The 23064-nt window shown below is 36.6% G+C and overlaps 1 protein-coding gene and 1 long non-coding RNA gene across 3 annotated transcripts; one reads left to right on the top strand and one right to left on the bottom strand.

The window, feature by feature from the left end:
* Positions 1 to 2196: 2196 nt before the first annotated feature.
* Positions 2197 to 5871, bottom strand: LOC144421015 (uncharacterized). 2 transcript variants are annotated; one of them, XR_013474874.1, is made up of 2 exons: positions 5673 to 5871; positions 2197 to 3322 (listed from the first exon to the last, which is right to left on the bottom strand). It is a non-coding gene; the product is annotated as an uncharacterized LOC144421015 (long non-coding RNA). The 2 variants fall into 2 exon arrangements; XR_013474875.1 differs by having other exon boundaries at positions 2197 to 3319.
* Positions 5872 to 9296: 3425 nt separating this feature from the next.
* On the top strand, positions 9297 to 15547 carry LOC120342244 (sperm microtubule inner protein 11-like). The gene is made up of 4 exons (XM_078111054.1): positions 9297 to 9457; positions 12496 to 12657; positions 13717 to 13861; positions 15351 to 15547. The coding sequence occupies exons 1-4, from the start codon at positions 9370 to 9372 to the stop codon at positions 15397 to 15399; spliced, it is 444 nt and encodes a 147-aa protein (XP_077967180.1). The 5' UTR covers positions 9297 to 9369; the 3' UTR covers positions 15400 to 15547.
* The last annotated feature ends 7517 nt before the right edge of the window (positions 15548 to 23064 follow it).

Genomic DNA, 23064 nt, shown 5'->3' with positions numbered 1-23064 from the left:
ATATAAGACATCATACTGCTCACTCGTGGCGCGAAAGCGTGCCATGGGATGCAGAAGCGAAAGCTTCAAACAGCACATTTATCTAATTTATTGATATTCATGGGAAGCGATAGCTGCAATTAATGAGATCGCACAGAGTAGGCTTTGGGTCACAACAATCTATGCAGGGTAAGTATGCCCGCTCTAAATCTAGGTGTAAAATTATTAAATTTAACCATTGAAAATTTTAACCATATATGAGTCAGCGTGTTTCTTTTGTACACGACAGATTTTCAAGTTAAATAACACCGATCGTTTATTTGTCTTTGATCAAAAAGGTTTCAAAATTTGAAAACGAATATATTTTTTTTTTTTAAATATTAATTTTTCACTATTATCCTTATACCTCTCAAACTAGACTCATCGCAATCCGTATCACAAAGGGCCTCTCATTGGTTAAGGACAGCTATGAGATCGCACATGGAATCAGTATCTACCGTGGTTCAATTTGTATTGCGCGCCGCTGTACGCAGATAAGAGGGATGAGAATTCTTGATCACTGTTACTTTCAGGGGCGTTTCTCTTTACTCCGGTACGCAGAAGACTTGAGTTTCGTTACGTCAACTGTGCGAGTGGATGTAAATGCAGAAAAATGAAAGACTTTTGCTTACAATCTACATATTGATTTCTACAGAAGCTTTTCCTATCTCAATTATGCACAAAATAAAGGGTTTAACTCTGTGACTCGTAAGCCCTCGGGTTTCGTAACGTCAGCATTGAGAGCACCGATAAAAATGTAGAAAAATAAAAGCGTTATCTGCGTACAGTCTTCATATTGAATTCTACGAAAGCTTTTCCAATTTTAAGTATGTACACGACAAAAGATTCGTGAATTTTCTTTCAGAAAATTATGATAATTGTATAGACAAGAGTGGACAGTATATGGACATAAATGAAGATTTGAACTTCAGAACAACCTACGACATCAGCAGTAGTGTTTCAAAATTTCATGAAATGTTTGTACTTACTTGATACCAGACCCTGTTGAATTTAAATATGGCAATTTCAATATTTAAAACCATTCTTTGTCTATTACTGACAGCGTACATAAGGTTGATGTCCTATTAAAGTCTATTAACTTTTGATATTTTGTCACAATAATCAATACGCTGAATGGCATAATGCACGATAAATCAATAATTGTATTGGAAGGTAATTAATATATATGAATTTATATGTTATAATTTATTTTTATTGAAAACTGTTGGGATTAGGTGGTCAAAAGATGGCGCCCACGAGCCCTGATCATATTCCCTGATAATTTACGTGAGGAGAAAATACCTCATTTCGCTCCAACACGCCAAACTCGGCAAAATCTTGACATAAATTGTGTTGGAACGATGAGATTAATTGTATAACGTTATAGTACAGATGGGTGGTTGCATCTATCTACATGGTTTATATACATTAACTGTGAATCTTAGTTAAGTTCGGGGGGGGGGGGGCTGACTTTGATGACCTTGTGGTCGTATCGCTTCCTCCAGTTGATACCGAATTAACATATTATGTATATATTTTATTGTACCATTGATTGTTTTCTGGTTGACGAAATAATAAATCTCTCTCTCTCTCTCTTTCATATAGACATTTTGTCATAAGATGCGTAATAAATGTCTCGAAGTTTTCGCTGCGACCAAGCCTGACCAAATTCGCACCTCCTAATATGCACACATAATAAACCTTGTAACAATGGCATTGCCTATCCGGTAATTATTGAAAAATTTTGAAATTCATAATATTTACAGTGCGAGTTATTATTCGTTCATGATTAATATGGCATGAAACAAAAAACATTTGATATTCAGTCTTTGGTAAATTAATTTACTAATCACACAACCATGAAATTTATTTTGCATGTAAGTTATTATTTTAATCTTAAACGTGGTCAGCGTATGTATAGATACTGTTTGCCTGAAGAACCCTCTCTTTGCACAACATTTTGAAGAGTTATATACATTTTGATTCGTACAAAACATTCATATAAGCGACCACTGCCTCTCAAGGTTTCAAACATTTTCGAATCGGCGAAGCACAACAATTTATTATACTCCGGGTGGTGGGGAGATTTTATCTAACTATCCCAGCCGTGTAACGTTTTATATAATGTGATGTCAGTCTCTGACTAAACATACAACTCTTGTTTAGATGTTGTTGAAAATAGCTTTATTGAAACTTCCGATAAAACAGAAAATGTGACAGAATTAATAAAAGCATTCAAAATATTAAAATATTTAAAATTCACAAAACATTTTTACTCATAATATGAGCTGTGCTATTCAATAAGAATAAACGCGATATATCCCACTAAAAACGGAGATATGGAGCAATACTGTGTGCAGAAATAAAACAGTCATTCATGAAACTCTTCAAATTAATTACTCTTTGTTGCAGAGTTGTGGAAATATTTAAAATCGACTACGACTCGATCTGACTACGGATTGCGAAAATTGTATTTTGAATCCCAAATTCGGATTGTAAATAATTTTAAATTCTATCTGCGAAATCGGAAAAAAATCAAATTTAGCTGGTAAAACTCCAGCACACGCAACTCATCTTCGATAAAAGACTGTTAAAAACGGTTAGTAAGCATAATGTTTTTTTTACCAAGGTGACAATGTATTAAATTCCGATAATTGAAAATTAGACTGCGACTCCGGAGAGTTTAAAAACACGACTCCGGCTCCTACTCCAGATATATGATTCTCCACAGTCCTGCTTTGATGTCATTTAACCAAAAAGCAACCAAGCGTGACTAGCCAGAATAATAACATTTTGAGCAGATACGATTAATGTCGCCCGTCACGTTTGAATAACTAACGTTATTAAGAGGCGTGCAAACAAAAGATGTGTGCCAAATGGGCTATTTGAGTTCAATATACAAATGAAACGAAATTTTATCGGTGGTTGTTTGACCTTCAAGTCAAAATTTAAAATATATATGTACAATGAGATGATTATATTAAACGGCGCTGATTCGGGATTGAAAGAACTATTTGAGTTGATTATATTTGCAGCGGTCAGCTGAATAAAGTGCATGGCCACGCATGACCAACATTTAGCACTTTTGAAGTATTTAAATATTTACAACTTAACATTATATTTTTTTATATCCGTTTGATGCACAATGTTCTTTATCGTGTCGATGGCCTGAAATTAATTGTGGCTTGTGGTAGGTACGTCATGTGCTGTTGATGGCGTCATATTACTTCTTGCGTCATGTCTTCCATCGACAGTATTCACGACTTGCAAGTTGTGAGATTCAGAAGATTCTGGCGTTTTTCTGCTAAAAAGGAAAAGTTTAATTATACGTTTTTGGCAATGATATTTGATGAGATTATTGAATTTGAAAAAACCGCAATCATGGTGATTCGTCGTTGCCCATCAAGTTAATTACAGGATTTGAAGTCGATATTTTAACATGCGAATCCCAGCGCTTCACCCAACGAATCGGAGGGTCGCGATCCAGCAGGCGAGCGCGCAAAGACTTTTATGGGTCGCAAAGAGTAAAGCAGTTTCACACAAAATACTATATCTATAAAATACTTTTTTAGATTATTGATTCGAAACACATTCATTGAAACTTGTGCGAAACATAAATATCAAGATTTCAACACATAAGATCAGAGAAGCGGCGCGCTTGCCCGACAATGCCGTTTTGATCGGCCGAAAAGCAGCGCGCTTCTCGGAACAGGGTGTCGCAGGAAATTTCAATATATTGGAAGTAGAGGTAAGATTGGGGCTAAAATTTTAACCCGGCCCGACCCAGGCTCGTGGGTATTAAACTCGACCCAGTCCGAGCCCGACTAATTAACTGGATTTGCAGGCCCGAGCCCGAAGCAAACCCGAAATTTCATATTTTATTTAGGAGTTTTGTGATTGTCATTGCAAGAGTTTAGTACAGTATGTGTCGTATTGATGAGTATCCACAAATAGTTTTAGTATATATTTTTTATAAACATATATTTATTTGAAAAAAAATATCAGCGATAGAGAAGCCCGTCCAGATCAGACCCGAACGTAATGATTGACATTTCAGGCCAGGCTCGGGCTTCAGATCTTAGCTCTAATTGGAAGGGGTAGCGATCTTAAAAGTTTGGGAAGCCATGTTTTATGTTACCGCGGCCATATCAAAATCAGAACGTTTAATATCATATGAAACGTACAGCGTTTGTGAATAAGTGCATTTTACAACTAGGCACGTTGGCATTATTCTTTATTTCTGTCTCAAATATTAGACAAAATGCACTCGATTTAGAAGATTTTTATGAAGCATTTTGCCTGCTTTCACTACAAACAAGTAGGGCTGGGCATTTTCGAATATCTTGTGATTTCAAAATCGAATCGAGTAATTTTTTCGAATCGAATCTCGAATACTTGGAAATATATAATTGTAAGCGACTTTTTTTATAGTAATTGGTACTCTTAACAAATGAATTACTGAAGACATAGGATACATCACTTAGATAGATTACTGAGCGTTCACACACAATAACAAACACGTTTTTTCAATAACACAATACAGAAAATAGTCATATATTAGAATTGCGTTGAAAAAATAGGACTTTAATGAAAAAAAAATGGGGAATTCACCTCGACCATTGGCGGAAAGAAAAACAAGATGGCCGCGATTCGAAATTTAGCTTTGAACCGATTCGAAAAATTTACTATTCGATTCGATTCGAAATGCCCAGCCCTACAAACAAGGCTATGCTTGAAAAGCCACCAATATGACAGGAGATACTATTTTTTGAATGATAGGAATATGTTAATAACTTAAAATCAAAGTTAGGAACAAGCAGCCTAACACCCGGAGATTTATTACACCCTGATTGATGTGGATAATACTGTTGACACGATGCATACAATATTATCACACAAAATGTTGTGTCGAACGTTCATTGTATGAATAACCCACCCATTGTGGCAGATATAAACCACAATGGTGAAAGTTTGTGGACATTTGTTTGAAACAGAGGAGCTCCAGAATTATGTGCAACAAGATGGCGCACATCCTGAACATAGTGTGTGTACCAGGTTAAGGTTGTGCGCCATCTTGGTGCACATACTTCGGGAGCGCCGAAATAGGTATATTAACCTGCGATAACAACATATAGTTGGGGTTCAACGCTCTGACCATCAGTCATCCCTCCAAACTAAATTTAACTATGGAAAATAAATTGGAATATGGATGACAAAATGAGTAAAAAGATAGTGATAGACAGAGCCATGGCGAAGCCAGGAAGGTTGAGGGTCGTAATCCCCCTTTTAAAAAAAGCATTTTTCGTATCATACATAGCAATTTTGCTAGACCCGTTGGCTGTTACTTTCTATCTTAGCAATTGGAAATTTTAGTCTACACCCAGGGACAGAGTTCTTCAGTACGAAACCAATTTGCGTTAAACCGGATAATAAACGAGTAAAATGTTTTTCCTGTTCTTATTATAAATTTTTTTATTATGCCATTTTATATACAAAAATATTTCGGAAAAAAAAAGAATAATATCTCAATGACTGTTTCTGAAATAAATTTTGAATTCCATTTATAGTGTATTCTATCCACATTTAATTGAAGGAACGATGCCCCCTTCAAGCAAGTTTGCATATTAACATCCAAAATATCCAAAAATACTCACTTTCTTCGCCACCACAAAACTCCAAGAGTGATGAGAACTATGAAACAAACGATCAAAACAAATATAAGCCCAATCACTGACCACCAAGTAGGTATAGGTCTAACAGGATCTGCAGGAGTACCGGTCGTGTTTGTAAACAAAGTAGTGTCCATGTTGATTCCAAATTATTTTGCCGTTACAAATTTAATGTTAAAAAAAACAGCCTGAAAAAAAAGGAAATTTTATTTGTTAATTTGTATCGTAGAAAACACTCTAAGCCAGGACCGACCTGAACGAAAACATATCCACCGTCCGCAAGTTAAAACAAACTTTCCAAACACAACCTGTTTTTTAATTTATTAATTACTTTTAAACCGAAAAATTAAGAATTATTTTCGCCAGCCGAGCGTATGTCTCTTCTCCTTTATATTCAATAGCTATTCCACCGATTTCCTACAAATCCCATTCAAATTGAAAACTGAAATCTCCATCTACCCTCACGCGCGCATTTTACCATTATATATCTCTTTTATCCTCACTCATATTTTGGGGCCTGCAAAGCAATGCTAAGCTAAACTGAAAAAGTTAACAAATGGCGGATCCGACTTCGCAATGTGCGATAAGCTCACACACCGAGCAATCGATCAAAATTTACGTCGCGTAAATAAAGCCTCAAAAATATCGTATTGCTCAGGTAAACCAAAGGATATTGAACCTGGTATTTTTGGCGTATATAATTTTGACGAAAATGAATTGCATGTTTCAAAAAATGCATCAAAATTGATGGTATTTCGGGGTAACTACTATTTCGTCGGTATAAATAAAGCAAATCTTCAGACATGGTATGATGAACAAGTTTATTGTGGTTCAATTGCAATCTCAACTAGAATATAAATTACAGCTGAAAAGGAGTAACGACCCTCTTTTTACTACATTGCGTAACCAATTAGCTTTTGTCCAAATAAAATTTTGCGTTAATACGATCTGAATTCCTTGCTCATTAAAACACCTGAGAGCTCAAGTCAAACAGGTTTACGAATTTAATTGATCGTTATATCAGCTACGTATTTCATCACGAAAGTCTTCGAATATTTTTCTTCTGATAAATCTTTCAATACCATACATTAAACCTGTATTCTTCAATAAATGAATATTTTGATCAAAAACTTCCAATACCTATCACATAAGTGCAAGAGAATTTTAAATGCACGAGAGGTTGTTGATCCCGAGTCTGAAGCGTATATCTCATAGATTACAAAGCAGATAGGTCTAACAAAAGCTTATTTGCCTCATAAATTTTACACGCTTGCTGCACAATAAAGGTTTTCGGATAATTTGAAGTGAAAACACTGCTACTGTATTTTTGTATGTCAGATCAGTGTTTGGCCATAAAACCTATTTACCAGAAGTGATAATGTTTTAGATGCTTGGAAATTGCATCAAAAGATGCTTTGTGGGAAACTGTAGGAACTAACTGCAATTTGCGGTAACTTCAACTATTGAGTACGTTGTCAGTTTAATATAAATTACGGGTGTGAACGATTGTTTCAAACAGTTTTCTATAATTGGCCACATGTGGCCCGGGGGCCTGGGTTTGGACCGCCCTAAACTACACTATTAGTCTGGTATTTGTAGTTAAAAAGGTTTACACCTGCCTATCTGACAAGAGGAATTCGTACGTAAGAGATTCCCCATTGAAAATACAATAACTAAAAACTGGTATATATATATATATACACTTTTAGTTTGAGATTTGTAGAGATAAAAACAGTTTACTTATTACCTACACTACAGTATACCTGCAAATACGTGGAAGATATAGCACAATCTTTTTTGTGGAAAAATTATCGTTCGCGACATGAACGGTAGTGCTAGTTCACTTTACCAGTTCCTTGACTATCATAATTAATCCAAAATAATGAAAGAAGTGAAATAGATTATTGGAATAGCCTATTCGAGGCATGAGAACAGAGTACAATAACAAAATATTATGAACAATAACAATATAAAAATCAGTCACTTGTACCATTTCGACATTCTCTCAGCTCAAATACGATAGCGCCTATTTACCAGGGTCTCGGCTTATAAAATCTGAAAACATCTAAGACGAATTTACACTACAATTATCCTTACCCTTTGTAAATATATTGAACTTTCGTTCAATAATACAGCGGTCTATTTGATCAGTTGGTGAAACACGGCAGCGATTCAGTAACAAAAGATTTATGAAAGTTGTGAAAAACCTATCATTCTGTTATGTAAACATTCCATTTTGCAATTTCGGGTCTTTCATGTCTTGGCTCATTAATTCGCTCATGTTCTGAAATTTAAATATCACGAAAAAAGATTTTTGACGTTAACAATTTTTTACAATGAAACAAAATCTACCTGATTCCGAATCTACCTGATTTACAGTATATTCACAAATTTGAACTGAATCATCATTGAACGAAAGCATTCTGGCTATATATAGCGAGGAAATAATAGTAAATATTCAATGTAGACTAGTAGTGACAATAAAGTCCAAAATATCTCAGTATTCAAAAATATTTGCGTATTGTGCCAAGCGACAGGGACACCCTTTGCACCACATCTATGATTCCCTTCGCAATTTGCAAGTTCGAATCCTGCAAGGTATTCCTGGACACCTCGGCGTGGTGACGGTTCGCGTAACCGGCGTTTTCTTACTGCTTGCATCTAATATTGCCTAAATTTTCGCCTCCCCCAACATGGACTGGAAACCCAAGGAGAGCCCGTGGTTTGCCAATTAATCAAGTTGGCGGAGTAACCTTCTTCTCCCTGTGATAAATATTAAATTTTTAACCAATGTATGTTTTCACGAGAAGCGTACGTCTTCCTTGTTTAAATCTCTAAAATTGGCTGATCAGCAAGGCTCAAAAAGTGACGTGAAACGGGTGTAATACATCAGGCTAAACCCTTTTATCGGTACTTTTAAATGACAGAATGTGGAATTTTTGAATCGAATTACTGATCTGAAACAAATAAAGAAACTGTTCATAGGCACAAACTCACTAAACCACTTAAAGTATGAACTAAATATTTTGTAACGGTAAGCTGCTAAAGCAGGGTGTTCCAAACCCAGGCCCGCGGACCACATTTGGCCCCTCGCTTCATTATCTGTGGCCCGGGTGACATTCGGAGTATAATCAAAAAATCGCATTTCGTGTTGTTTCGTCATAAAATTAATCGGAAAAATCTTTTGACCTATTGTTACATCACTGATGTCACTGAATTGTATAGTGTTATGGCTAGCTCAAGCAACAATAGCAAAGTTGAATGATGTGCTTGTATCTTTTTGGTCGGGAATATATGCTAACAACATTGGCATCATAGAAAACTAAAAATCGAATGCGGATTCTATTAGCTTGGGATGACTCTGCCCGATAACTATGTGTTTGTACAATAAAAGTGTTTGTTTTGTATTGCACTGTTTACCTACTCTAGCACCATTGCGGCATGCGAACAATGCAAAAATAATTTTGTGGTTTGCGGAGCCGACAACCTTGGACTACTGTGCTGGAGTATTGTAAGAGCTTTGCTGGGTCAAAGGTCGTGGAAAATCTAAACTAAGCTTGAAGGAATATTACCACCCGATGGTGCACTTGTTCAAACATTGTCTTAATTACCATAGCAACGTAAGGGTTTCCTGAATAAAATTTCTCACTGCCTCGGATTTCCCGAAACTTATCGTACGAAGATGTCTTTCTTTGGGCTGACGGGACTGGGATATCAAGATTCAATCAAATCCCGTCTTTATGAAAAGCCAGATACCCCACCAAGCACAGGTAGGAATGGTTGCAATAATTTATCTTTGGCATTGCAGCATTGGCAAGACGAAATGTATTCCGGTATTCAGTTGGCTTTCAGACTAGGATAGGATAGAATAGGATTTACATATTTATCCCCGGGAATAGGAAAGCCGATAAGACGGCTTATTCATATGGCGAACCATGGCCTCTCGTCCGGTTACCATTCCAAGTCGGGTATGGGATTAGTTTTATTGTTTGTTTTCGGAAGCCTGGACTTGGTGGTGGAGGAAGCCGTAACCGACCTGCGGTTACGTGAACCACCCAACGACGCAAGGAGTCCAGCAATCCTCTCGCACATAACCATCCCTGCATGGGATTCGAACCTGCGAACCCACGCAGAGTAATTAGAGGTGCGATGGCGAGCGTATTCCTAACGCCTGTAACGCTTAGCCCGTTGAGCCACACCGCCGCGCCAATGTAATTTACCATGGTGCTACCTTGAGTTTAAATTTATAGGGAAAAGTATGGGTATTTTTTTTGACTGTTTCAGTAGTCTGCTCTAGGTTTTAACACATTTTTAGTTTTGATAGTTTTATCTGTAACTTCTGAACTTGATATTTTCATAAAACTGTAGACTGAAAGTTTTGATAAAAAGTGCTACAGACCTTTTCATATCAGGTTGTTGGGATGACAATTCACTCTTTTTTTTTCACTTTTTCTTTTTTTTTTAGATTGCGCTTCCTTTTCGTTTATTGCACAGTACCAAATTGCCGATTTTTACTGATATGAAGGCCCAGGCTGTCTCGTAATGGAAGGGTTTGCACTCACTGTGATAATTGATGTCTTTCAATGTGGGGGTTATTTTTGGAATCGAAAAACTGTGTCGTACTGTAGAACATTCACACAGTTTAATGCTGTAATGAAAATAGTTTAGGGTTCAGTGAAATTCATTTCCATAAAGGCTCTGAACCGAGAAAAAGTATGAAAGAAGGACTACTGTGGGCTTTATTTGCTTAGTTTATTTTAAATCTAAATTTTATCCTGAATAGAATAATAAAAACATGACCAGGGATTATGTCAAGCACTATATTTTTGTGAACTGCTCATCCCATGAAACATGACTGATGCTATGTTACGGTGCTCCAGTACTGTACGTACCAATATGGAGACAGTGAAGCAAAGAATCCTAAAGGAAATGCTCTGGTACATATACTACGGTAGCACCCAAAATTTTGCGATTTGCAATGTCTAAAAGAGCGTTTTCAATCGGTCGCGGACCATTATGAAACTTATGGTGTTCTCCGTTTTATTTTTAGTATTTTGTATTGCCGCTGTTCAATTTAGAATATTTGGGTTGCCATCATTGACACCTACCAGGAAAAAAATTAATTCCTCGTTCAAACTGGCGAGAAACACCACTTTCGATATGTATCTATTGACGCGTGTGCCGACTCGTGTTTTTGTCGGAAATCCACAAGTGAGTTGTGAAATCCAATTGTTTGATTGAGCAACGCGCAAGTGACCTGTCGCGTCACCTGTTATCAAATTTTTGAATTGTAAATTGCTATTCTAATAGTTGAATATATGCCCAGCCCTCCTCAGTAACCAATAATTATTGACCCGATTAATGTTATGTGAATGAACTTGCTTATGTTTCATGTAAATTCTAACGTAAATCGTAACTCGGCTGATAGCTAAATTTTGCAAAAACGTTTGCGGCCCGCAGTGAATTTCTTGCTCGTTGCGGACTCATTCAAACGCTCCGCGGACTCGTTTGAGACTGCGGACTCGGTTGGGAAACACTGGCTTAATCATAGGGCAAACTATGGCCTCTCACCCAATCAACATTATAGGTCAAGCATGCAAATAGTTATTTAGTTGATTGCTTCAACTGATTGAAATTATGTGTGCAATAAGCAGTAATCTACCACCCAGCATTCAAACCAGTAAACCCACACAGAGTACTAAGCAGTTCAATGTCGAGCATGTTCCTGTTGCATGATGTGCCAACTGTAAATGAAAAACAAATTCTAATCAATGTAGAGTAAATTACAGTAACGATCTGTCTAATTGAGAAAATGTTGAAATTGAAATATTTGAGAGTCAACTCTGAAAAGTATAATATAATCTACTAAAGCAACCCAAAATTTTTGTTCGTGCGGCGCCAAATTATCAGGGAAAAGAAATGCACACTTACAAGAAAAAAAAATTTCTGCCTTTATGAATGAAATTCAATTTTTTTATCGTAAATGTGTAGTGTATGCCTTTTAAAATTTATAAACATGTAGGCCTAAATAATAAAGGCAATCGATCAACTCTTCTTACTCATATCTGCCTGATTTTCTCTGGTCAAATTCAATGCCAACCACTTCACTCAGGGTGTAATAAATTGGGTACTTTCGTAGTATGTGTACCAGGTCAGGATTAGGCCATAATTTTATCTGATTTCTCATATTTTAGTTCTATTACAAGTTCTGGGACTGAATGGGTTAGCCAAGAGAATATCCCCCTGCCCATAGGTTTCAGTCCCTTTACCTTTTACTTGATGTAAAAAGGCGAACAAAATTGTTACTTCCATATTGGTACACATACTTCGGAAAGCCATAAATTGAATTGATAATTCCAAACCAAAAAGTTCCTGGCCCTATCAAATCTAGTGGCTTATTGTTAGATATCATTGGAAGCTTATACAGGGCCGTGTTTGGAGAAATAGGTGCTATAAAAAATATGATATGATATTACAATCATAATAATACCAATTTTTTCATTGATTACTATCAGATACCCAAAGCAAGGGAAGGCTAGGGCACCTAACTTGTTAAAATCGGCAAAAGCACTTTCCCACTTTTTTTTTGGACTGCGAAGCACTTTCGCACTCATAATTTGCTTAGAGTTAACACTGCTGGTAATAACATATCTGTCAAATTCTAGAATAAATAAATATTAATATCCCCAATTATGTTTCGCGATCATTCACATCGTCCATTTTTTTTATTTCATAGTCAATGGGAATGCAAATAGGGCACATTGGGAGTGGATTTCTGATACACCAATTCCCATATTTTTCAATTCAGGACTGTCAGATTTCCAGAGTAAGCCACTTCGTCTCCCACCAATACCGCACACAGGACGGGTAGTCGATCACTACAATAACTACACAAATCCTGAGAAAGGGAATGAGAGGAGTTACTCGAAACATATCACTTTGTTAAAGAAACATGTCCGATCACGATATTGTGAGTATTGAATAGGGTTTTTATATTCATTCTTGTGGAAAGAGGAAAACTGATAACATGGCTCAATCACATGATGAACCATGGTCTCTTGCTTGCTTACCAGTCCACGTTAAATATGGAAATAGTTACTTCACCAGTTATTTGTTTGAGATGTATGGATTTGGATTGTGGAGGAATCCATAACTGACTAGCAGTAACATAAACTACCCTGCGCTCGTAGGGTGTCCTGCAAAACTTTTGCAGATAATTATCAATATCCAAACAAGCGAACTCAGGCAGGAAGGATAGTTAGCAGCGTAATGGGCCTGATGGCACATTCTCCAAAATAATCAGCACGAGCCTATCGGTCCAGTTAAAGTATAGCGTGTCCACAAAGTCTTAAATATCGATACCGTATATTGTTTTGGCCCTCACACATGTATTAAATGAAGTAAAAATATTTAAACAATCACTGATTAAAAAAAACAACAAACCTGGTTAAGTTATATTAAGAACTGACTTCATAACAAAACTAAAATTGTAAAAGACTTTATGGACACCCTGTAATTCCAGAGCTGTATTTCTAGTTGTTATCATGATAATTCAAACACCACTTCAACTTGATTTTGCATTATAACTTCCCAGTTGTTGGGGTTTAGTCTTGAAAATATTGTAATTAATATGGCGACGCCTGCAAGTGTATAGTGATTTAAATTGATAATAAGTGAAGGTGCCGTTAGGTGAAGTAATTTGAATATTTTTATCAAATTCGTTTGATATCTTGTCCATGCCAGTGATCAGTTTATTACTAATGCAATAAATTGGGTAGTCTATGCTAATTCAGTGCTTTCAACTATCTTGACTTCACATGCCTGAAAATTCAAATCGAACACTTCAAGTCCGAACGCAATTCACCATGTATTGTGTATGTTTAACTCGTCTTAATTTTCTCACAGTGATATTTTTTAACGCATTACTTGCAGTTTCATCTTAAATCCCCTACATTTCTATGTGTGACAACTAATTTAAAAAAAAAATTCTCAATTGACCCTCAATTAGTGACCAATTTTTATTTTTTAGCTCCTAATGAACTTTACCGCATTCCACTGTCTGATGCAAATAATTCTGGTTGGCTAATCCCCAACGATGGTCAGACTCTTCTCCATGACAAATTCTCATGGGCTCATACACCTAGATTTGTGCATGTTAACAGTGAAATGACGAGGTAAGTATTTTTATTTGACGGTTATTGCCCTCTTCTGCTCTGGGTTAGACCCTGTAAGTGCCGCCACTAATATCTAATAACTAGATAGCGATCGAAGACTGCCGACTAATTGGTCTGCGGTTTGATTTCTCCGCTTTGACTCAATAGCGACACCGAGTGTCCCATCACTAATTATTCAATATCTCGCTAATTATACTCGCATAATTCATCCAAAATCTATAGGCTTTTGGTCTGAGATCAATGCACATGCAAAATTTGGAGCAGATTCAACCTTGCTTTCGTGAGATATCGGGTAACATACGAAAGTGAAACAAACAAACAAACAGACAAATATCTATCAACATACCTACCAATCGAGATCGATAAGTAAGAAGCAGGGAGATAAATATTTTTAGAAAGATCAAAATCTATACGATTTGACATTGCCTACCTAATTTATTGGTACTCCCGAAGTATGTGAACCAAGATGGTGAACACCGGAACGTAGTATGTGTACCAGGTTAGGGTTAGGCCATAATTTCAGGTACAGATACTACAAGAGTCACTTGGCTAGTCCCCGAACTCGGAATAAAAAAAAAAATGAAAATTGGAAAAAAATTATTGCCTAACCCTAACCTGGTACACATACTACGTTCCAGTGTCCCTCATCTTGGTTCACATAATTCGGGAGCACCAATTTATAACACCATGGGAATGGGATTTGAAATGAGATTTTACCCAACTATGCAAGCACAGTCCAATGCTTCTGGCCTTCTGTTTCACCTCAATGGTGAATAATGCTCTCTCACTGGTGAGCAACAAGGAATTATGGATGTTTAGGGAACAGTCTGATATCTAGTCTTTTGATCTGCGAACCCACCATGTGGCATATTTTGCTAGAGCTGTTGTTTTTGAGTAAAACTTGTTTGGGACTACTTTTTCCATAAATGTAATTTTGTGTTAATGATCTATTGTGAAAATGTATTTTTACTGGTAAAGACTTTTGCAGGAAAGAGACTTATAAAATATTACTATTCCAGATTGTACCCTTAAAGAATTTACTCGTGTAGCATGTGAAATGTATCAATTCTAACTTTTCATCCACAAAAATTTGCGAGAATGTTTTTTTGTGAGAATTTAATTTTGTGGATATGGAGGATGGGTTTTGAGCACAAATAGTGGTGCTCCTTTAGTATTCGTACCAAGATGGCGCACAACCTGAACTCAGTATGTGTACCAGGTTAGAGTTAGCAGGTTGTGCGCCATCTTGGTACGAATACTACGGGAGCGCACAAATAGTAATGTATGATGGTCAAATGTATCAATTCTAACTTTAATAAGTAAGGAATCCTAACATTGCGTTTAAGCCATTCAGTTCTAGAATGGGCAGGGTGTCCCTACAGCTTAGCAAAATGCTTTAACCTTTCAAATTTGTTTTGTGGTGAAAATAAATGGAACTCATGGTTGTATATAATTTTGCACATATCTAAAATCCATGTTTTGTTTCCAGGTTCGTTGATGAAATGGCCCTGACCAATCGAGAATTTTCTTTGTTTTGAACTTCCCTTTCTAAAATTTCTTTTTTTATTTATGTATTAGTATTATTGAAGTTACTTGTCGTGTGGTGAAGTTCTGCATAGTTCCTGCTTTGACTTTTTTCAGTAGAATATCTGTATTTTTTTTATGAAATAAAAACAGTTTCGTGTATTTTTTGCCTGAATTTGGAAAGTAAAAATGGGGTTTTCATATTTGGAGGATGAGGAAACCAATAAAACGGCTTAATCATATGGCGGACCACGGCCTCTCGTCCTGTTACCAGCTCGTGTCGGGTATGGGATTAGTTAACCAGGTATTGGATTTGCTCTCCAGAAGTATGTGTACCAATATGGAGGTAACTAATTTTGTTCGCTTACTTTACGTCAAGTTGTGTAAAGGTACTGAAGCCTGTGGGCAGGGGTATATTCACTTGGCTAATACAGACAGTCCCCGAACTCGTAATAGAACTGAAATAAGGAAAATCGGAATAAAAGTATGCATGGACTCGATGTTTGGAGAAGTCGTAACAGACCATCGGTTGCGTAACACTTCAGGACGGTGCGGAGTCCAGCAATCCTCTCGCATAATAGCTATCCGCCACGGGATTCAAATCTGGACAAGGTGATAAAAGCTACGATGGCAAGCGTATTCCAATTAGTCCGGCAGAATCGGGCCTTAACATTGTTTTGGGACATGAAGTTTTTTTTTATTGTTTAGATATAATGTATATGACATATATAATGATACCCAGGTGGGTGTGGAGTATATAATGTTGAGCAATTTTTAAGTGGATTCAAAGTATTCGGTCCAAGATGACGCACATCCTGAACCGTGACCTGGTAAACATACAATGTTCAGGTTGTGCGCCATCTTGGTAAGAATACTCCAAGAGCGCCTTTTTGTTAAAAACAATTATTTCATAACTACATGGTTTAGTTTTGCATACATAGTATAACATTGAATCTCTATACAATGCCAGAAATTCAATTTTAGTAGAATAAATGGTAGTTTATTTCACTAATACAAGCCATGATCCATCGACAGCATCTAGCCACTTTCTATTGCGCTCTTCAAACTATCTTTGCGTTGCCGCGCGCATTTAGTTTCCCTAGTTTAAGCTTAGGGACTTGGGAAATATTTTATTAATTGGATTGGAATATTTGACCTCGTCTTTCACTCCGAACAAGGCCATGAAAAACCATCCACTGGTATCTAAAGATGTGTAACGTGTTTTCTTTTGGAAGAACCGCAACCTTTCAGTGCTGCATTGACTTTGGTAAAATTAATATATCCTTGTGGAGATAGAAGGTATGCGTATGCAAAACCGAGATGTGCACCTGTTATGCCAAAATAGTTGAGTCAAACGTTTTGAATACTAGTACATCACACACATATTCCTGCGTGCTTCGGTTGTACGTAGTAACGCGCACATTTTTGCGTACATGCATCAAATTCCACTTGATTATTGAGATATTGGTTTTTGACGAGCTTTTGTGTATGATTTCATTCCATAGAATTTGTATGCTGTTCTGCGTGTTGGTTTCCAACATCCTTAAATCGGTGATGCCAGTAAATCTTTAATACAAAAAGATCAGTAACATCTGCAATAAAAACAGCAGTACCCACTCAAATGACAGCTGGGGGATGGATACTCTTAGTATCTGCTCCATCGCGTGCCTCTTACAGTCTTACCAGTTTACATGAGTGCCAATTGGTATCTAAGCTCAGCCAGAGACAAAAAGTTTCGGACTGCAGTTGGAGTGACGAAATGTTTTTAAATATATATTCTACTGCATACTACTGAAAGTTCCGCCTTATATGTCTTTTCCCATTGCACTATTCCTTTACTGATATTCGATAATATGACGCTCATCTGACATAGTTCTTAAAGTGTGTAGATGGGTATAATCTTTTCCACGCTGTTCAGATGGGAATGCGCGAATATATATAAGAATTGCTAATATTGGTTTGCAATGCGATGAAATCCCATCTTGGCATTTCTGCCTCTCGCAATTGCTGCGTATACTTATCGGGGAAGTTCTGTGGCGTGGTTATCAAATGAAAAATCACATGGGAGTATTTTTTCTACTTCTCTACTACTATCAAACCTTGACATTTTGTGAAAACTTTTTTCCATGCAACCTTTTTTTTAAAACATCCCCAACAACCACAATTAATTCTGTTATTAAACTTCCGAAACAAACACATAAAGTCATCAACAGATGCTTATCACCAAGTAGATATTGCTGAATTGATATTTATTTTAACATTTTTCATGTAATTCTTTTTGGTAAACCTGTTTGTTATCTATCGTAAGTACAGCACATTTGACAATGTTGTAGTGTGACTTTTTTGGCCTCACATTTTTGATATTTGTAGTTAGAGCTCTTGGGGCTCTGTCAAACAAAGCTACATACAAAATATTGGTTGTAAATTGCAAAACATGATCATGTTGTTGGAATAACTTGGCATTTTACCACCCGTATATCATTCATTGTTGAGAATAAATTAAAATCATAAAATTTAAAAATCCGTTTTTTATGAAGTTTTTGTTGTAGCTGAATTCCAGGGACAGCATGACAACAGGCAAGAGAAGCACGGTCTCCTCTTTTGGTTTATGACAGGGTTTCTTAAAAGGCGACCCCGTCCTCCTTGGAGGCCGCTGATCGGTTATCTGGGAGCACGAATAAACAGATGGAAATGCGAATATATAATAGCAATGTATTTTTATACAAGAGAAGAAGCAAAAGTGTTGAGAGTCTTTGGTAGATTGAAAAGCATTGGCATGGAACATAAGAATAAACTACATTCTTTCCCAGGGATATACTATAAAATGTAGCAATTTTCTCATTCTTGTTCTCGTGATATCATTATCTTTCACTGCGTCGTCGTGATCATCCCGCTGCATAACAACTCTCGGCAATGACCCCAAGATGAATAATCACGAATAAAAAAAACTTTATGTCTGAAATCAAACTTGGGCCAAAAAGGTCCCCTTATCTACCGGACTAAATGATCAGGTAGCAAGATGCTACAACCGCCAGCAAGTGGCAACCGACGTGCTATTGTTTGGGAAAATCCATTTTATTGTGAAGGAATTGGCGACAGAAAGTGACAATTATATCGAAATACAATTGCATGGTTTGAATTGCGGTTGAAACGAGAAAAGTAAATATATTCACCCACGATAAATATAGATATCGCATTTCATACATTCGATATCAGAATATGACACTGGCAAGGCGAAGCCAAAAGAACTGAGAAGATAGGAAATGCATTCTGATGCGCAAGTGACCACGGACGTGCAAGACGTTAGAAATTATTTATTGATTATGCGATAGATATACAGATACAGAAGTTCCGCAACATCCTTGCATTATGTGCATTCGCCCCAGATGCACAAAAGCATACATAGAAGAAGAGTTATTAGTTAGAATAATAACCGACCAGCGCTTGCGTGAACCATCCTACGGAGGCGAGGAGACCAGCAATCTTTACGCACATAGCATAGATTCAAACCTGAGAACCACTCAGGCCCTCAGGGTAATCAGAGATGCGGTGGCGAGCGTAAACCTAACGTTTAGCACGATGCGCCGCACCGACGAGCCCAGTTATTCACGGAGAAATAATTTTAATAAGTCTAAAATATTGCTTTTTTAAATGCACAATTAAAAAAGACAAATATATATGATTGCTGAGTGGAACGAGAATAAAAATCAATCAAAAATGTATGTACACATTGAAAATTGATTCCAACTGCACTGGATGTGTACTGCATTGAATGAACCAAACTTGTCAGCTCAGTAAAATGGGAGATTTTCTATGCTAGAGATTAGATTTAAACATGGTAGAATATGATGTAGATTTATTGAGAGATATAAAGTTTTTGGTACTCCCGAAGTATGTGAACCAAGATGGCGGAGACCGGAACATAGTATGTGTACCAGGTTAGGGTTAGGTCATGATATCATTCCAATTTTTCCTATTTTAGTTCTATTACGACTTCGGGGACTAGCCAAGTGACACCCGTAGACTTTGTACCTAAAATTATGACCTAACCCTAACCTGGTACACCCTTACTACGTTCCAGTGTCCGCTATCTTGGTTCACATACTTCGGGAGTACCAAGTTTTTGACCCTTAAGCATCTTAAATGGTTCACCAACTGTTACAGTCAGAAATTTAACTTTCGTGAATTAACCTATTAATTTTAGTTATTCTGGTCCCGATAAACATGTTTCGACTTGCTCTCGTTAATTTATTACTTATCGATTTTAATCGGTAAGTATGTTGATAGGTATTTGTCTGTCTGTATGTATGTCTGTTAGATGCACGCGATATCTCACGAAAGCGAGATTGAATCTGCTCCAGATTTTGCATGTGCATTCATCTTATCTCGGACCAGAAGCCTATTGATTTTGAGCGAATTATATCGTATAATTAGCGAGATATAGTAATCTAGATTTTTGTAAAGCGAGAGAATTTTGAGACCCGCCGAGTGTGTGTGTGCGATGCGCAGTGCGCAAGTTACAAGAGCGGATGAATCGAAATTGCAGTTTCTGTTTTGGGGGATCCCCTAACTATCGATCGATAAGTCTTCGGTTTCCAACCGATATTCTCGTTTGTTTGTTTATAATGTAAACTTTATATTAAGAGCCCGTAACCGAGAGAAAGTCTTGGCAATAATGGTACAATACTCTCTTATATCAGCTGATTTGTATTCATGCCCTTGTTATTCTTATTGTATCATACTGGGTGTCCTATTTATTAGTATCGGAGACAGTGCAATGAGGCCTGGTGACATGAATTTCTTTGTTAGCTTCTGCGGTTACTTTGCGGCATTGATTTGCAAATTGTAGAGTTTTATTTATGCTAATTTAGGATCGCTGAGATATTTAGGGAATTTTAGGATTATTTAATAATTGGAATCTAGGTTCTGATTGAGTATATTTTTTTCATTGTTTTTGTGTCTTGTAGCTAAATTTAAGTACTGTTGTTGGGCTGGAGACACAAATATATTGTAACCACCATACTCACGTATACACTACCGTGGACACACCGTTCATACACACATCATAGAGCGAATATTCACTGTGTTACACTGCCATGTATCCACTGTGGAACTTTTACCTTGTTGTGGAATTTTACAAGACTGTGACTTGTATATACTGTACATATACTTACAAGTTCTTTCATACATGTTGGATGTGTTTATGTGTGCGTTAATACTGTGTCGAGAGTTAGCTACGGAAGTAGATTGACAAGACAGCCCAATAAGCAGAAATAGGACCTATGGAACCTCTTAACTCTACACCAACTGTGCATTGAAACTTGATATTCTCCCATCCGGAACGGGTTTGTTCCGCCGATCTCATTCCATTAGTTCCTCTTATCGACTTTTCTTAATTATTGAAAATAATATAATTATTTTTCAGGAAGTCTTATTCAATAAACATACCGATAAACCTTTTGATTTGATAGCGTCATTTTCTAAAGACTTACTATAAAACATTCAGTGACCACACCAATGTTATTTTTAGATGAATGTGACGTCCCATACAATTCCAATTGCGGATATCAAAGCAAACGTCATCTTCAAAGACGGTCAAATTGTTTGCATATCAAACCAAACCATAATATATAAAACTAACGATTATGTCATGCAAACTTGGCGATCAATCATGCGAACTGACTTTGTAAATGGCTGTTATATTGAGCCTGTTACAGTACCGGTTATTAAATTGCAATGTGTTTTTATTTAAAATGTTCCTTCACCCCTTGCTGCCAATAATCTCGTTGGTATGGTTGTCAGTTGAGGGAAGATCGGAAGTACCGTTCAAGCGCTGAAGCATAAAACAGACAAAGTTTATCCGTAATAAAGCCTTAACAATAGCTTATTCATTAAGGCATGAACGTCGTTCCTGTTGGCTAGTCGAAGCAGTGAGGCAGACATGGGTCTGTTAACAGAGTTGTAAATTGGCGTTTGGCAGCGGGGCAAACGCATTTGGCTGTTTATTTTTGTAGCAGTCTGTCCTGAATACAACGAAAATTCATCTCGTGAAATAAACTTGGCAAAGCCATGATTGTGGTAGTTATGAAAAGACGTTTCACTTTAGTAAGCTGATGGGAAAAGAAGATACGTGATACGTTATTTTTTTTATTTTATTTTTAGCTTAGCAATGAACAGTGGATTAGTGTCAGTGCAGACTGCAGTACGATGGTATTAACTGTACGCAGAATGTTTTGAATAACCTTATATATTTACAGGGTGTTCATAAAATTCGCCCTATTCTATATAGTAATAACAATTGAAAATTTATTTGTCTTTGTTTATTGATAATTGTTATTTTGCTTGTAGTTCTCCTTTATCATACAATAAAATTTCTATAAACTTACCATTGTTATTTCTATAAATCAAGCGAAATTTGTTGGACATCCTGTATATATATTGTCAAATTTATAGAAGGCTTTTTGATTGCGTGACTTATCCAGCGTTTTAGAAATAACTCATGTCACCATACAAACAATATATATATATTGGATTTATATTCTTAGGACGGCATTATACGTGCATTTTCGCAATTAATAACGAGGCTTCTTCAAAAATCTTTCAAATAACGTACTTAGCCAGAGAGTTTTCGAACATGATATAAAATATGATAGGATGTTACAAACTTGTAACAGTTATTATTTTCTTGGGAGACGAAATCCACAGTTCGAAAATGTATATTATGATAATTCAAATGAGAATCGAAACTTTATGCGCAAGAATGTATTACTTTTAAACTTTTAGTGCCGCCAAGAATTCGTCAGTAGTTTTAAATGTTTTTAAATTTGGCGACTTTTGTATCAATTCTGATATTAATTCAATACCAGTTTTTAATTACACAATGACATTAGAATTTATCATAATACTATCAGTAGAGGTTACGCGAGACTAACACCCTATCCTTCCTCAATGCCTTCGCACTGGTGAATCTGTAGGCGCATAATGCAAAAATCTGTAGCAAGAATTAAATGTGATCATACTATGCAATTCTCGAATACTGCTGCACAAATATATTTTCTGTAACGTTTTGCCGGACCAAAATCAGACTTCCTCAGACAATCAGTTTACAAAAAGTTGATCGTAGTAAACAGCCAACAGCCTATCTGAGGAAATCTGATTAGTGTTAGTGTGCAGCAGGACAGTTGAATCGCATAGGATTTATTATGATAGGAAAATCCAAACACTAACGACATTTTATAGTTACTTTGTCCAAACAATTTTCAGTTTCATATGAGCAGCGCTATAAATTAATCGGACTGCAACAAAATGTATTGTGGCAAGCAGACTGGGAAATGCCAGACATACACAGCGAATAAAATTAAATCCATACGTTGTGCTTTATTTGTGATGAGTTTCCAATTTTCTATAAATACATTTGAAAGTTGCATATAGTGTATTAGTGTCTAACTCATAACATTTGGTACACCCCAAGTACACCTTTTTGTGGTTTTGTGGATGTGGTTAAACCTTCAAAGATTTTTGTACATCCTGGGCTGTAGGTACTATACACACGGTTGACAAGCACTGCACTACTTTTATACGACATGTTGAGTTGGTTAGAAAACACCGCTAATATCGGCACTGGAGGCAGGATCCTTTTATCCCAAATGTCATAGATTCAAAACCCTATTAGAGAGTGT

The sequence above is a fragment of the Styela clava genome, chromosome 3, assembly GCF_964204865.1.
Source record: "Styela clava chromosome 3, kaStyClav1.hap1.2, whole genome shotgun sequence".
Taxonomy (NCBI): domain Eukaryota; kingdom Metazoa; phylum Chordata; class Ascidiacea; order Stolidobranchia; family Styelidae; genus Styela; species Styela clava.
Note: the sequence above shows the minus strand (reverse complement) of the source record. Positions and strands in the feature narration are given on the sequence as shown.

Coding starts and splice junctions, on each gene's coding strand:
- LOC120342244 (XM_078111054.1), top strand. CDS start 9,370: ATGTCTTTCTTTGGGCTGACGGGACTGGGATATCAAGATTCAATCAAA. Junction 9,458..12,495: donor AGATACCCCACCAAGCACAG/GTAGGAATGGTT, acceptor TTTTCAATTCAG/GACTGTCAGATTTCCAGAGT. Junction 12,658..13,716: donor ACATGTCCGATCACGATATT/GTGAGTATTGAA, acceptor TTTATTTTTTAG/CTCCTAATGAACTTTACCGC.